Source organism: Haliotis rubra, unplaced genomic scaffold, assembly GCF_003918875.1.
Source record: "Haliotis rubra isolate DU_JTF1 unplaced genomic scaffold, ASM391887v1 Scf492, whole genome shotgun sequence".
In the NCBI taxonomy this organism is placed as follows: domain Eukaryota; kingdom Metazoa; phylum Mollusca; class Gastropoda; order Lepetellida; family Haliotidae; genus Haliotis; species Haliotis rubra.
In genome coordinates, this window is record NW_025767182.1 from 534,159 (window position 1) to 550,616 (window position 16,458).

Here is a 16,458-nt window from a genome sequence, read left to right on the forward strand (position 1 = left end):
ACAGTGAACTGAGTATAAAAAATAATAATAAGTGTTCATGATGTGATGTAAGAAAAGATCAGCCCCCAACCTAAACCAATACGTTATGATGATGAATATTGGTGTGTAAAAAGAAATAAATTAATGATACGTATCCAAATACGTCTGTTTGACAGCACAGTAGAGTCTAACATTTTGCCTCGAAAAGAGCTTGAACTGCCATAGCCTTAAGTCCTTCAAATTGATAGTTCAAGCATGGAAGAAATCATACAATGATTGGGAGTTCCAGCCAATTTCCTGCATGTCCCTTAAATAACAGTAGATTGTGTGGCTGCAGAGCTCCAGATAAGATTTAGCTAATGTGGGTACTGTACCCACTGTCATTTTTTGGAGTGGGTATTATGAATGTTGAGTGGGTATTTCATTTTCCATTACCCACTGCTTTCAAATATGTGCGTATTTCAGTCATTTTACTCTGCTAAGTATTATGTCATTGAGTAAGTTTACTAAGCAGGTATGTTCTGCCTTATGTCGTACCTAATCAAAACCAACTTTAATATAATGGAAATGATTTCATAAAAAATCACTCATCCTATACTGACAGTACAACACTTGTCCTATACTAACAGTACAACTTGATAGCAATCGATGTCTTTTTCATTACGCAAGCGATTTTTATAAATATATTCCGTACGCATTTGTTTTAAACTTTTCGCGTATCTAACATTTTAAATGCGTAATTGGTACGCAACAATTATTTTTTAAATGCGTAATTGGAAATTTTCTATGTGTATTTTACCCGGATACGCAGCTTATCTGGGCCTCTGTGGCTGGTTCAAGATGTTTGAAATGTACCAAGTGACATGGAGACAAGTTCTATGTTTGTCTGCTTACAATGGCTAGGTGTATATGTGGGACAGAGCCTTCCTTTAAGATTTGGCTTGATTTTAGTTGTGCGTTCCTTTAACCTGAGTTAAAGTTAGGTGATAAGTGATGGTAGTATCACCATGTATCCTTTTTGTTGTGAGAGGCAGAATAGTCTCTCAGATAAATATATGTTTCATTTTGTTTTCAGATTTGTTGGTTACCCTGGCCATTACAGCAGGTTGTTTGGCTTGAGGAGTGAAGAGGTAAAACCAGAAACTCGGAAACGTCCTTTTGTTGATTAGTACAAGCAATTATAAACCTGTTCATTTAATCAAGAGACTAATTGCAGTTGATGTAATGGTATGATTATAGCTCAAGAAACAAATTAAAGTTACAATATAATTTTCAGAAAAAAATGTTTTTATCTTAGTGTATAAGTGTGAAGATCATTAATGGCTTCCATACCTGGGAAGGTCCAGTTTGGAATTGGCAATCCGCCACCCCATGCTTGTCCTTAGGGCATCTAACGGGATCGGGTGGTCAGGCTTGCTGACTTGGTTGACCCATGTCATCGTATCCCAATTGCGCAGATCGATGCTCATGATGTTGATCACTGGTCCAGACTTGATTATTTACAGACCGCCGCCATATAGCTGGAATATTGCTGAGTGCGGTGTTAAAGAACAAACCAACCAATCAGATAAGTGCAAGGAAATGATGATATAACTTTCAAAGGTGTCACGAAGCAGTTGAAAAGGTAGTCAGCTATTGCAGTCTTAAGTCTTTAAGTCTTTAATTTCTAAATGATAATAAAACTATGAATGATGAGTCCACAGGTCACATGATGGTATATGAGTGTACACCATGTTATAGAAAGGATGTTTCTGTTACAGTGTAACAATGGAGGTTGTTTGATTGAGCTGGCCCAGCAGCTGGGTGTCATCATGATTGGTAAACAGATCATAAACAACGCACAGGAAGTTTTAGTGCCGTAAGTAGGGTCATCGGTTTACAGACTATTATTTGGGAGTAGATTTCTTACAATGGTGCAGTCAGTCTAAGGACTCCTCATCCGATCCCTGGGATTCTGTGGCTAAGGACTGTCCTCATCCCATCCCTGGGATTCTGTGGCTAAGGACTGTCCTCATCCCTTTCTTGGGATTCTGTGGCTGAGGACTGTCCTCATCCCATCCCTGGGATTCTGTTGGTAAGGATTGTCCTCATCCCATCCCATCCCTGGGATTCTGTGGCTAAGGACTGTCCTTGTCCCATCCCTGGGATTCTGTGGCTGAGGACTGTCCTCATCCCATCCCTGGGATTCTGTGGCTAAGGACTGTCCTTGTCCCATCCCTGGGATTTGTGGCTGAGGACTGTCCTCATCCCATCCCTGGGGTTCTGTGGCTAAGGACTGCCCTTGTCCCATCCCTGGGGTTCTGTTGGTAAGGATTGTCCTCATCCCATCCCTGGGATTCTGTTGGTAAGGATTGTCCTCATCCCATTCCTGGGATTCTGTGTCTTGTGTCTTATATACATTATTGTTTCTTCTCTCTGCAGGAAACTGAAAACATGCTGGCATCGGTTTAAGGCAAGAATAGACAGCAGCGCCATGCAGACTCGCTGGGAGGAGGATTATAGACTCATTGAGAATGAAGGACTGTTCCAGGAGTATCTGGAGATGGGTGAGTTGTATGTGGGTAGGATAGAGAGATATAAGTTATCAAGAAGTAAAGAGATATGAACTCAACAAAAATAAAAGCCTGTTCCATGAGAAAGTGGTTAGTTGTTGGGTGGGCAGAGAGGTATTAATTCATCAAAAATGAAAAAAAAAAAAAAAATTTATCCGACCCGTCTCACGATTTACATTCTTGTTTTAAACTTTTACCATCTGGACGTAAATTCCTCGTACCTAAAGTTCGCTCAAAAAGGTCCCAAACATCTTTTATACCTGTTAGCATTAGACTTTTAAATGAATGTTAGACCCAGACACAATTTTATATGTATTTGACTACTAGTCTCTTACAGTATACACTGGTTATCCTTCTCATCCTGTTTATCTGTGTGTTTAAAGTGATCGTTGTTCTTTGCTTAACTTGTTTTAACCATGCTGTATGCATCACTGTTGTAAACGGAATTCCTTTGTCGGGCAATAAAGTATTATTATTATTATTATATTATTATTATTATTATTAAAGGCTGTTTCATGAGAATGTGGAAAGTGGTTAGTTGTTCGGTGGGCAGAGAAGTATTAATTCATCAAAAATGAAAGGCTGTTCCTGAAGTAATAGAGGATAGTTTGTGGGGGTGGAAAAAGAGATATTAACTCCTCATACTAAGGGACAGTTATAAGAGCATCTTGAAATGGCTGAGATGTCATTATTAACCAACTGAGAATGACAAGCAAAGTTCTGTTCAACTTATGTGTTTTTGTCCTGGTCTTCCAGTCCTCCAGTTTGGCTTCATCACCATCTTTGTCGCTGCCTTCCCATTGGCGCCACTGTTCGCCCTCCTCAACAACTGGGTCGAGATACGCCTCGATGCCAACAAGTTTGTGAGTGAGACACGCCGCCCTGTAGCGGAGCGTGCGGAGGACATTGGGGTGTGGTTCCAGATCCTCGACGCCCTAGCACAGCTAGCAGTCATCAGCAATGTATGTAGTCTATCCTGTCTTCGGAAAACAAATAACCGTAACAAGTATTATGCTCTGCGTAAGAAACTGTCATGAATATATGACACCATGTAATCCTAAAGTCGTATGCAAACAGGGGCGGTGGGGTAGCCAAGTGGTTAAAGCGTTCGCTCATCACGCCGAAGACCCGGGTTTGATTCCCCACATGGGTACAATGTGTGAAGCCCATTTCTGGTGTCCCCTGCCGTGATATTGCTGGAATATTGCTAAAAGTAGAGTAATACTAAACTCACTCACTTATAAGCAAATATGTTATACTAATAAGAAGCTTAAGAAAACCCAGCTCTTATATGTAACTGTGGTTGATCTCTTACGGCTGGACCCGTGAAGATCCGGGGTAGAATAGGTCTTCAGCAACCCACAAAAGGCGACTATGCTTGTCGTAAAAGGCGACTAACGGGTGGTCAGGGTCGCTGACTTGGTTGACACATGTCATCGGTTCCCAATTGTGCAGATCGATGCTCATGCTGTTGATCACTGGATTGTCTGGTCCAGACTCGATTATTTACAGACGCCGCCATATAGCTGGAATATTGCTGAGTGCGGCTGGTTGGTATTGCAATGCAGCCTTCTAATAATCGCTATCCTTAACTTGTTTTGAGTGGTATAACTACTCTGTTTTCTGCCTGTTTCTCTCTTAATAATACAGATAATACTGACATAATTTTGTCCTTGTAGACATGGACAATATACATAATGTACCTTGTCTGATGAATGAGTTGTGTTGCTAGCTTTGATGCAGGAATAACCATGAATACATGACAGCAGGTGGAAAACTTTAATGATAATATACATTGTATTTTACACAGTTTGATTACAGCGAGGATGTCTGGCAGGACTGGTATTGAGGGGACTTGTTGTCATCAAGTACTTCTTCAGGATTACTAAAAACTGAGAAAAACTTCATTGAATAACATATTTACTTTCCATTTTAACTTAATATGATACACATATTATTTCAGAGAAAATATTGAAGAAATTAGCAAATTAGCAGAGTAGTGATAACAATTTTATGTATGGTAAATATCTGAAGTGAGAATTTTCTCTTGCCAGAAAGACAATTAACAATTCCTGTACATGTACCTATCATTGTCCCTTTATTTACAAAACGAATGTGATAATATATGGATATCTGTTGGTTTAAGAAAAGTTTGTTTTTTATGCATGTGTCACTACAGTTATCACTTACCGTAATGCTGATCTTGGGGTTCATGGATGCCCCCGTGTTATGAGACGCCCACGTTATACATAACATGAAATAATGGCCAAGTAAAATAGTATTTTCCATGTGCGTAGCATAATTGCAATTGTGCCCTGGCAAAACTGTGTCACATTGTATGAGGTGAGCAAACAAAATGTGTAAATCATAATAGGAAACTTTCTGTCAAACATCAATAGACATGATAATTCAATTGTCGTTCCTGTTATGCTACCTGCTATTTAGGAAATATTGATGTATGTAATTTGTTCATTACTTGCAGGCCTTCCTCATAGCTTTCACGTCCGAGTTCCTGCCACGATTACTTTATCAGTACGAGTACAACTGGTCTCTCAATGGCTACACCAATTTTACACTGTCGACGTCGCCAAATGGAACAATGCTTGAAACATGCAGGTACAGACAATACTGACCATCCCATTGTCTTTTACAGGCGTTCCTAATCGCGTTCACGTCCGAGTTCCTACCAAAACTCCTATATCGGTATGAGTATAGCTGGACATTGAAAGGATACACAAATTTCACCTTGTCTGATGCACCACCAGGCACTCTCAAACAGCAGTGCAGGTAGAAGTCTTTAAGTTCGGAGGTGGCAGATTATTTTCTACTAAATCTTTCGTCATAGTTTAGCTGAGCTGGGAAACATACACAAACAGAGCCTTGCCTTCTGTCAGGAATTGCTCCGTCTTCCAATTTCATACCATTCTGTTTCCATACCTTTAACACTTACCGTCAATTGAAATGCTTAATCTTCATTGATTAGCTCAAGACCATAACTACTGCCGTGATGTCAGTGATAAGCCCTGGCTTCCAGACTACGTCTGTTGTAGATTCAGGGCATTAATTGTCAGTTTCAATCCTGCGAAAATGAAAAAAACCATGAAATATGAAAACCGTCAATTTTAAAACCATACAAAATATTATTTCATTATAAGAAAGGATTAATAGATGTCTGTGACTTTAGGCTCTTGACCAAACTGAGTCAGTTAAATTCTGTTCGGTCTTGTGAAGTCAGCCAATAACACTCCACTAAGTAACACTAGATGCTTGACAATGAAGCTAAGAGCCAACTGCTAGTCTGAAATGCATTTGCAACAGACTGTAATGGATACCTGTCAACTCTCACGTATTTACCGTGATTCCTACATTCTATTAATGGAAGTCACGTTCTCCCGGCCAGTATACTAAATCTCACATTTTTTCGTAAAAGTGCTTTCTAAATATTGCTAGATGATGTTTTAACCTCAAATAACAATAAAAAATAAAAAATTCTGTTGGGCCCCTGGACCACTTTTAATGGTTCTCGAGTCTTGGACCCATTTTGGGTTGACAGGTATGGCGACGACCTACATGAACTCCTCAAAATGAGGGAAACTGGGGCCCCATCTCGCAGATAATCTTAGTACATGTGTTACGATCGTACACCTATATGTTAGGGAGGTTTGATTAACTTAGTGCTGAGAAGACACTGGGAAACAAACAGTGAACTCTTTTACTTGTGTCCACACACCAAGACCCTTCAGAAAAATCTAGTCTAATTATTTTCTGGACATTCTTGATTTTTCAAATCTGAAACTAGATTAGCTTCTCATTTCCTGTATTTTGTGGTGGCCTGTTTGGGAACCTTACAAATCTATTGGGAGCAATTCTGCTTTCATGGTCACTCAGATTAATTTTGAAATATCTTCCTGACACGTTTTGTCAGTCTGCATCTCTTGCAGAGTTAACGATTTTACATTTGCTGATCCCTATTTCAATTCCCACATCATGTTTTTACAAATCCAATCATTTCGTTCATCCCTGTCAGTTCTTCCTTAAGCTGCCCATTTTCTCCAGATTTATCAGGACATGAATTTTCTCAGTTTTTTTAGTATTTTACAGTTGATTCATTCAAATCACAATTTCTCTTCTTGTTTTACGACTTTATTAGCAAGTCAGGATGTTTTATTTTGCATTGATTCCGAGAGCTTTATTAAGACAGTTCTCTGACATGCATACTCTTATTGTGAAGTTAGATGAAGCCAAATTACAAAGAGAGTATCTTAAATTAATCTCATTACAAGTACAGTAAAAGTATTCTATAAATTCTTTTCATTTTCATGAACTTGTTTAATTTGTTTTCTTGTATCATGTTTTTTATTTCATTTTGGACCCGTGAAGATCCGGGATGGAATTGATCTTCACTAACCCATGCTTGTCGTAAGAGGCGACTAACGGGATCGGGTGGTCAGAATTGCAGAGTTGGTTGACACATGTCATCGGTTCCCAATTGTATAGATCGATGCTCATGCTGTTGATCACGGGATTGTCTGGTCCAAACTTGATTATTTACAGACGGCCGCCATTTAGCTGGAATATTGCTGAGTGCGGCGTAAAACTAATCTCACTCACTATTTCATTTTGTCATGTCAGTTGTGAGGCAAATTATCCATGTTAGATATTATATAAACCCATATTATATAAACATGGACATATATTTCATCTACATTATTGTACAGTGCCTTTGAAATGGTCTGTTTCATTCTTACCAGATGGACTTGTATGTATTTGAACAATTAACTTCTTCATAAAATATCTGGTCGTGCAAACATATTCTGTTTATTAAATGAAACGTGAGTGATTGTTTATACCACATTCCTAACTCATTCACACAGTTGTAAGGTAAGTAGTATTTTTGCAGTGTGTGAATTGATATTTGTTCACACTCTGTATATTGAATCTGTAGGTTTTCATGTTCCATCAGCTTCTTCATGGCAGTGTATTTGGGGAGGGGGTGATGATGATTTTAGGGGTGTGTGTTTCACTCACTTTGTTCTGTGGAGCTAGGGGGTCATCAATTTTGTACACACGTACTAGGTGGGGTCAGCAATTTTGTACATAAAAGTATGTTTACAATTAGGCTTAGAAATTATGGGAAGGGGAGGGGGGTCATTGATTTTGTACATGGCATGCAGGGGGGTCACTTATTTTGTACATAAATTTTAGGGGGGGGTCATTCACATTGTACATGCTTCTCCATAAAAATCATCATTATCCCCCCAGCCATAAATTATGAACGGTCCCTTAGGGGCAGACTCTTTCATACACAAGACATACTAACATGCTACTACACAAACATAAAACAATGGACACAATCTGTTGGATATCCAGCAGTTATCATCGAGTAAATCATCCAGAATTTTTATGATTTTTTTTAACTTTCTGATGTCCTCCAAAACAATTAAATGGTTGGTCCCTTATGAAGCAGGGTCCTGCATTAATGTGTTGTATTTTACCACTAGATACAAAGACTTCCGAGACCCCAATGGGGAGTATTCATTATTTTACTGGAGGCTACTGGCTGTCAAGCTGGGATTTGTCATCCTTTTTGAGGTAAGTCACGCATGTGTAATGGGACGAAAACACCTGGAACTGTGTTTCAGGTTTATTTTGGGAAAATCAAATTTGTGAATTGGTGCATGTCACCGACATGATGTAGTTTTCTTTGAGATGAACATCTTATCCTTATGTTGAATATTTTATAATTGTACAAATAATCAATTATGTGTTGTACTAAATTGTTACACTCTGCGGATTGTGGTTACCTATATACCACCATCATTAGGTTTTAAATGGATGGGAGCGGTGGGGTAGCCAAGTGGTTAAAGCGTCCGCTTGTCATGCTGAAGAGCCAGGTTCGATTCCCCACATGGGTACAATGTGTGAAGCCCATTTCTGATGTCCTCCGCTGTGATATTGCTGGAATATTGCTAAAAGCGGCGTAAAATTAAACTCACTCACTCAAGAAAAAGTGGATGTATGGTAAATGGGCAAACCTAAAGCAAGGGAATGCACCGTAACACCTTTCTTGAGTCAGGTAGGCCAAAGATTTGATAGTCTTGGTTGAAAACATACATATCTAAGAAACAGTTAATTGTTCTAAATACAGACCGCAAATCTCCATCGAAGATTACTTGGATCTTGGAGGGGCAGTAGGATAGCCTAGTGGTTAAAGCATTCACTGGTCATGCCGAGGGCCCGGGTTCTATTCCCTGCATGATTACAATGTGTGAAGCCCATTGCTGGTATCCCTGCCATGAAAGTGCTGGTATATTGCTTAAAAGCAGCGTAAAAACCAGCTCACACTTGAAGATTATTGTAACTGGTGCCCTCATAGTTCTACATATCGGTAGACATATGTCTGCCTATTTGCAGTGTGGAATGTGGAGATGGATATTGGAATCACTGTTGATATATAACTCCTGTGTTCCAGCATGTGGTGTTTGGTATCTGCCGGATGATCGACATCCTGGTGCCAGACGTGCCTGAAGCTCTGGAACTCAAGATCAAGAGAGAGCGATACCTGGCCAAACAAGCCCTAGCTGACACAGCCACGATCTTGATGGTAGGCTGAACAAAGCATTGTTCATTGTTTTAAAACCTCTTGCATGGCTAATTGTCTTGTTTTAGCTAATATCAGCCAGCTAATCAATAGTTAGGCACACACACATGGAACAGGGTCATTGTTTAAAACCTTTTGCATGACTCATTTTCTAGTTTTAGCTAATTTAAGTCAACTAACTGCCTCAATCCTGTCAGAAGGCGTAACACATAGCCATAAATTGTTTTTAAACCTCTTGCATGGATAATCGTCTTGTTTTAGCTAATATCAGCCAACCAGTGGGTATCAATCCTGCTAGTTGACAGACAGACATAGCACAGCATTATCAATTGTCATAGAACCTGTACTCTTGGTGAAAGTTTACTGTTTTCACAAGTTCATTCATAGCTTTGTCAATTGCACAGTCACTATGGCAACACACATGCCAATGCATCTTCCCGTCTAAACAGTGCTGCAGGTAGTTGTTACCACCCATGGTTGATTGTGACGGAAGTTATAATATGTTTCTAAACTTGTTGATAATATGCAAATTTTTGTTATTTTTAGCTGAAAAATGCTATTATGGATAATGATTAGAGGACCAAATTAAAAGGCGTAGTAATAAACAAATAAACGCCAAAAATCATTATATACTGGACAAAAATAGTTAGGGATATACGTAAATTTTGAAATTATGAATAATGATATATTTATTCATTGACACACTGATAAAATATCAATTAAAAAATACCAAAATCCCTAACTTATTTTGTCCAGTATATTTCTAATTCTGTGAGTACTTTAAGTCACTCTGATGCTGTGTGTTTGTAGATGGCTGCGGGAAAGGAAGAGGATGAAGCAGATGCAGCCCCAGAGAACGTGGAGATAACTCTCCCGGAGAACACCGTGTGATGCTCCAGCCAACCAATCTTAACACATTAGGTTCTCATTTATACAATCCACCTGAACCACTCCTGTTTGTGTTGATTACATATTGCTTTTTTCATATCCCTTGTATGAAAGGCACACACACTTGTACTGATTTTGTTCCTGAAGATATCTAACATTTATTACCTCGTAATGGAATACGTTGTGGATGACCTTGAGAAAATGGAGGTCAGACAGCTGTGGAGAAAGTGATCTCAGATATCTTCTTGTCATATTTGAAAGTGGTCACTATCCACTTTCCACTTCAGTAGCAAATTAAAAAGTTCAAAAAAATATTTTTTTCCTCTTCAAATTTTCCTTCTTTTCACTGTGCCTTTAATGATTTTTTTCCATTTTTTTCCTTTACGTTCAGAAATACTTAAATCTTTGAAGTTAATTTTTTCTTTTGAAACCAAGAAATCCCACCCATGTTGTAAATGACTGTTACGATGTGTCCAAGCTGGTGCTGTGATGACTCCATGCTGGACTTGATTGGTAATTAAGGAACAGGTGCCTGTTTTCTAGGCTAGATATTAAGAACGATGGTTTTGAAGTATTACAAAACATGTTTTTCTGTTCTCAGATTTGACGTTAAAATACATTTTGGCAAAAATACAAACCTAGAATCATTTCCAGTTTGGGAAGTGTTTGTTTGTCACAAGTATTTAACTTTTGTGAAGGAAGAAATGAATGAGTAATTTATGTATTGAATTTTGTCTGTTTGTTTTGCTTCATGTTTTAAGTGTTTAAGAGCAAAAAATATACAGTGAAAGCTTATTAAGTCAAACTCCTTAAATGTTATTGTTTGAGACAATGCCAGCTTCTTGCTCCAGCAGAATTCTGACCAGCACTGGGTGTGATAACAGGACATTGCTTGTGTCAAATTGGGAATTAGCCACAATAAGCTAATTATTAGACATTCATCCTCAAACCAAACAACTCCCTTGCTTCTGTTTGTCCCCAAGTACTTACAGACGAACAAGTTCACTATGTGGGTCGCTTCTGACTGCATAAATGAAACCACCATGCTTAGTGTGAATCACACGTGGCATTTGGTGTACACAGATGCCTCCAAGAGGTTGTTGAAAAATATAAACATAAAACAATATCTACTGACTACTATTTTTAACAAACTGGATGAAAATCTTGATAAGTTATTTATTGTGGCTATTGCTGATTATTTGAGCATGAGATCCAAGGATCGCCAGAGTGCTAAGATTTGCAGACATTCCAGTGTATGATATGTGAGTGCTTATTTGCAGTCACTGTTGTCCTTGCAACTTGTTTGACAGGATCTGATTCAAGACATCGAGACCTGCTACTCAGCAGGCTTAAGTTTTGGACACTGATGCAAGAAACAGCTTTACATATTTCAGTTAATTGTCAACATACATCAGCTTAATGTGTCACTAATGTCCAGAGTACATGGTTGTGCCACTATGGAATGGACTTATATTGACAGTCAGGCAATAATATACTGATTATTTGTTTTAAGGAAAATAGTAGCTTATATTATATACATGTATTTACAAATGACAACAACTTTCGATTGGAGTTATTATTGAAAGTTCATGTTGTTGATTCATGTACTTCTTATTGTCCAAAGTTATGGGACCGCCTCCGTGGTGCAGTGGTTAGAGCGTCTGCCCGGAGAGCGGAAGGTCGCGGGTTCGATCTCCGACCGCGTCATACCAAAAGACGTTAAAATATGGTACTTGTTGGTCCCTGCCTGGCGCTCGGCATAATGGGTACAGCAGGGACTGGTCGGCTCGGAGTCCGTATAATGTGTCTGAGTGGGGCATTCATGCTTCACTGCGGCACGGTATCTCAGTGGGCTAGCACTATAAAACCAGCTTAAGTCTGGGCTAGTACAAGCAGCCGCACATACACATACACACGCTTGCACGTCGTCATATGAGCGAAATATTCTCCAGCACGACGTTAAACCCAATTTCACCTCACCTCACCTCCAAAGTTATGTTTAATAGTGCCTCTCCTGGGAAATAGGGGCGGTGGGGTAGCCTTGTGGTTAAGGTGTTCGCCCGACACGCTGAAAACCCGGGTTCGATTCCCCACATGGGTACAATGTGTGAAGCCCATTTCTGGTGTCCTCCGCCCTGATATTGCTGGAATATTGCTAAAAGTGGCGTAAAACCCAACTCACTCACTCCTGTGAGATATTAGGGGTACGTCATGTTGTGTTACTGTATTCTATTTTGAAAAATTGTTGAAGGTCCCACCCTGGAACAGTGTTATTAGAAGACTACACATGATTATGTTAGGTCCTAGAATTAAAATCACCCCCAACAAATATTGTGTAATAAATATGGTTTCATTTTCATTTACAACAAATAAATAATCTGTTTGTTATTGCCCTGTCAGTCAGTCATTTCAGATTGTACATATTGTGAAAATGAGAATGTAAATATTCACACCTATTTGCTCAATCTGTACAATTATATATTTAAAACAGGTGCAGTCTTTGCTACGTTTCTTACCCTTTTATCACTGAATTGTCAACTTTATATGAAAGATTATGTGTTTGTATTTTTGCACTGGTAGATTGTATGACTGTCCACAATACACCATGATGATTTTCAGTGTGAAATTGGCTTTTTCGGACACTTTTCTTGCGAATTGGGACAAATTGAAAATTGAATTCCGTTTCTATTTAGCATTTGACAGTTTCCTCTGTATTGCAGTGTTAATGCTTTACAAGTGTTTAATCAAACCTGTGAAGTGACAGTTCCTGCAGTGTTTCAGTCTGTCTGACTTGTCCTCCATACCTGATTTTCTCCATCTCCTCTCAGCCCTATCCTCTGTGTAACATCCCCTCTCCTCGGTCTGTCTTGTCCTCCATACCTGATTTTCTCCATCTCCTCTCAGTCCTATCCTCTGTGTAACGTCCCCTCTCCTCGGTCTGTCTTGTCCTACATCGTACATACAGGTTTCATTTTCTCCATCTCCTCTCAGCCCTATCCTCTGTGTAATGTCCCCTCTCCTCGGTCTGTCTTGTCCTACATCGTACATACAGGTCTCATTTTCTCCATCTCCTCTCAGCCCTATCCTCTGTGTAATGTCCCCTCTCCTCGGTCTGTCTTGTCCTACATCGTACATACAGGTCTCATTTTCTCCATCTCCTCTCAGTCCTATCCTCTGTGTAACGGCCCCTCTCCTCGGTCTGTCTTGTCCTACATCGTACATACAGGTCTCATTTTCTCCATCTCCTCTCAGCCCTAACCTCTGTGTAACGGCCCCTCTCCTCGGTCTGTCTTGTCCTACATCGTACATACAGGTCTCATTTTCTCCATCTCCTCTCAGTCCTATCCTCTGTGTAACGTCCCCTCCCTCACCTGACAATCCTTGCTCACTATCACAGCTATGTATCACTGCTACTATTGTGTTATATTGAGTAATTCTGTTTCAAGTCCATTTTCTTCTTGCATTTTGCATTTTTTTGTTGCATTTCCTCATTGAAATGCCTTCTTTCTTCCTTGCTCTCTGTATTTCATTATCTATATTTTCTGCTCATATTAAATAAATCTGTTTCAAGTCCATTTTCTTCCTATAATTTGCTGAATCTGTTAAACCTTATGTAATTTTTCTGTACTTTTGTCCTGTGAACATTGAAAATATATTGATCTTAAAGGGACATGTTCTTACAAGTGTGAATTACCATATTACCTGTACTAGGCACCCTGTACCTGGCACCCAGACCCAGTTACCACCCTGACCAACTTCTTAACCAATCAGGGGCGTTGGGGTAGCCTAGTGGTTAAGTAGTCGCTCATCACACTGAAGACCCGGGTTCGATTCCCCACATGGGTACAATGTGAGAAACTCATATCTGGTGTCCACCGCCATGATATTGCTGGAGTATTGCTAAAAGCAGTGTAAAACTCTCTCTTAACCAGTCTCTAGGTACCTACCAAGACCAAAAATTAACAAGCAAGCCCATATTTTCATTTTTCATGTTTGAGATAGTTTACACAAAACACCATCACAGAAGGTATATCATATGTAGTGATGATTATCACAAGGGCTTTAGTTTAATCATTTGAACTGACTATTTTCACTGCCACTTGACTTCCACAACTTTATCGTGTTATTTTCGGTTTTAATTAACACCCGATTTGTCAATTTTCTGAGCACCAGGGTAATATGGTAGGATGTTGCAACATCAGACAACTGTAGTTCCATTATGTATATCAATCAGCAATTAACACCCAAGTCACATGATCACCTCTCAGTTTCACACAAATGTCTCGACCTAAGCTTAACAGACATTTTCATATTCCTTCTTTCAGAATGAATATTGAATCACAACATAATATTGGAATACATGTAGGAATCGGGTATTAATATCATAACCTCCATCTGATTAATACAAATATTTGCATTAATTATAGCTGATATTTCAAAGACATAACATGTTATTTCTCCTTCATCTGATCCATTACTACACACTCATTTCAATGTTAATTAGAGGCGGTGGGGTAGCCTAGTGGTTAAAGTGTTTGCTCGTCATGCCGAAGACCCAGGTTCAATTCCCCACATGGGTACAAGGTGTGAAGCCCATTTCTGGTGTCCCCCGGCCATGTTATTGCTGGAATATTGCTAAAAGTGGTGTAAACCCATAATCACTCACTCAATGTTAATTAACACTGTTTCCAATCCTGCTTCTCGGCTTCAAGTCTCCAAAGCACTGTGATATAACTTCTTGGCAAGATGTGTCTTCTGAAATATTTTATCATCTTGAGTCATATACCTCACATATTATGTACAGCTGTTTTGATCATGTCTCTCCCGTTACGTTAACTCACCATTTATTCAAACACTTATAAATAGAACAGGGTTTGACGTGCAGAGACCCACGTTGCATGCTTGTTAGATATGTTTTTCAACATTTTCATCAATCCTTCTATGACAATCTGTTTCTGCTGGGGCCAATATGGGTTATTCATCATTCCATTTTAGAAATTTATTATTGGAACTGTTGACTATTTTAGAATTTAACAGCAAGGACAATAGGAATAACCCTTGGTTTCGGTATTTTGTTCACAATTTTTTACATGTTTGACTTCTAGCTTGTTTATTGCATGAACGTATATTACACAGTATGCACTGCTTGCTTGGTGAAATACTATTAACTGCAAACAATAAAATAATATAATCTTGTAAAGCTGCTTTCTGCTGAAGACGAAGCTGTTTCATCAATAGCATGATCTATTATTTCCTCATCTGCTGTAACCATGGAAACACACAATATAGCCAACACAGGTTCACTCTAGAGATTGGACATACACATTGACATGGATAATGTTCAGATGGACTATCGACTGACAGAAACTGTCAAGGTTGAGTTTGAGTGTATCTTAGTGCTCAAAATCCCCATGGTTCATTTGCATTAATATGATCACTTGGAGAGAAACAGCAGTCTATGATGCTCTCATTGAAATTCTAACAGCAGTGTAGGAAAGATAGCCCGTCCCAACGCCCGAGACGGGTGAATTTTGTGGAGGACGGGTTAAAAAAACATCTGGTCCGTCCTCATGTCGGGTCAGTTTTAGCAAAGCAATGACATAATCATTATTATATTATAACCTTTTTGAATATTTACTGCCAAAGGATACTAGAATAATCAGATGATTCCACTAGGAGAGATTTAACAGTCCAAGCTCTGTGTGTGCATATTAAATTATACCTTAAAATAAAATAAACCAGTTTTAAGTCTTGAAATGGTGTTTTATTTATATTTGGAGGACAGGCTAGATTTTGGCAGGACTGGTAAAAAACTTGACCAGCCAGTCCTGTGGACAGGCTAGATTTTCTACATCTTTCCTACACTGCTAACAGTCATACAAATTGTTAAGGGACCAATCATTTTATCAACATTTCAGATGAACTATCAATTTCTTATATAACATGTCAATCAGGATTACTAAGGAAACAAACTTCAAAAGAGTAGCACAGCTCTTTGTCAGGCTTTTCTTCTTAGGTATATAGAAAAAACCTGCTGACCATAATATGATGTTATCATTCTGGAAGCCATTGATTCAGTTTTGGGCTTTACTAGGACAGATTTTCCTTCATTGGTGGTTAATTATCAGCGAAGGCTGTGGTATAGTTTGGTTCAGTAGAGCAGGTATTGCAGCATCTTCATTGTTAGATGGCGTGTCCACTTTGTAGATGGCTACCCCCAGGTGACAGGTTGTAGTGTTTGTTGTCATCTGACACTGTAATGCCCTTGTTTTTCCTCATAAACACTGTACACATGTTCCTGCTCTTTTTTTTATTACACTTGCATCTTAAAATGGTTTGGGAACATTTGTAAAATTAACTTGTGTGTTCTACTTGTTGAAAGATACATGCATGATATGCTTGGTGAGGAATATGGAGACTTCGCAATTCAAGGGAGAC

At 39.0% G+C, this 16,458-nt stretch overlaps 1 protein-coding gene across 1 annotated transcript in view; it reads left to right on the forward strand.

Annotated features, from left to right (window-relative positions):
- Positions 1 to 11,017, forward strand: part of LOC124291476 (anoctamin-7-like) — a 129,015-nt gene extending 117,998 nt beyond the window's left edge. The window contains 8 exon segments of the mRNA XM_046728462.1: positions 1,055 to 1,109; positions 1,740 to 1,837; positions 2,401 to 2,525; positions 3,288 to 3,493; positions 5,014 to 5,147; positions 8,033 to 8,123; positions 9,004 to 9,135; positions 9,943 to 11,017. Coding sequence (XP_046584418.1) covers positions 1,055 to 1,109; positions 1,740 to 1,837; positions 2,401 to 2,525; positions 3,288 to 3,493; positions 5,014 to 5,147; positions 8,033 to 8,123; positions 9,004 to 9,135; positions 9,943 to 10,023 — 922 coding nt within the window. The 3' untranslated portion in view covers positions 10,024 to 11,017.
- Positions 11,018 to 16,458: the final 5,441 nt, after the last annotated feature.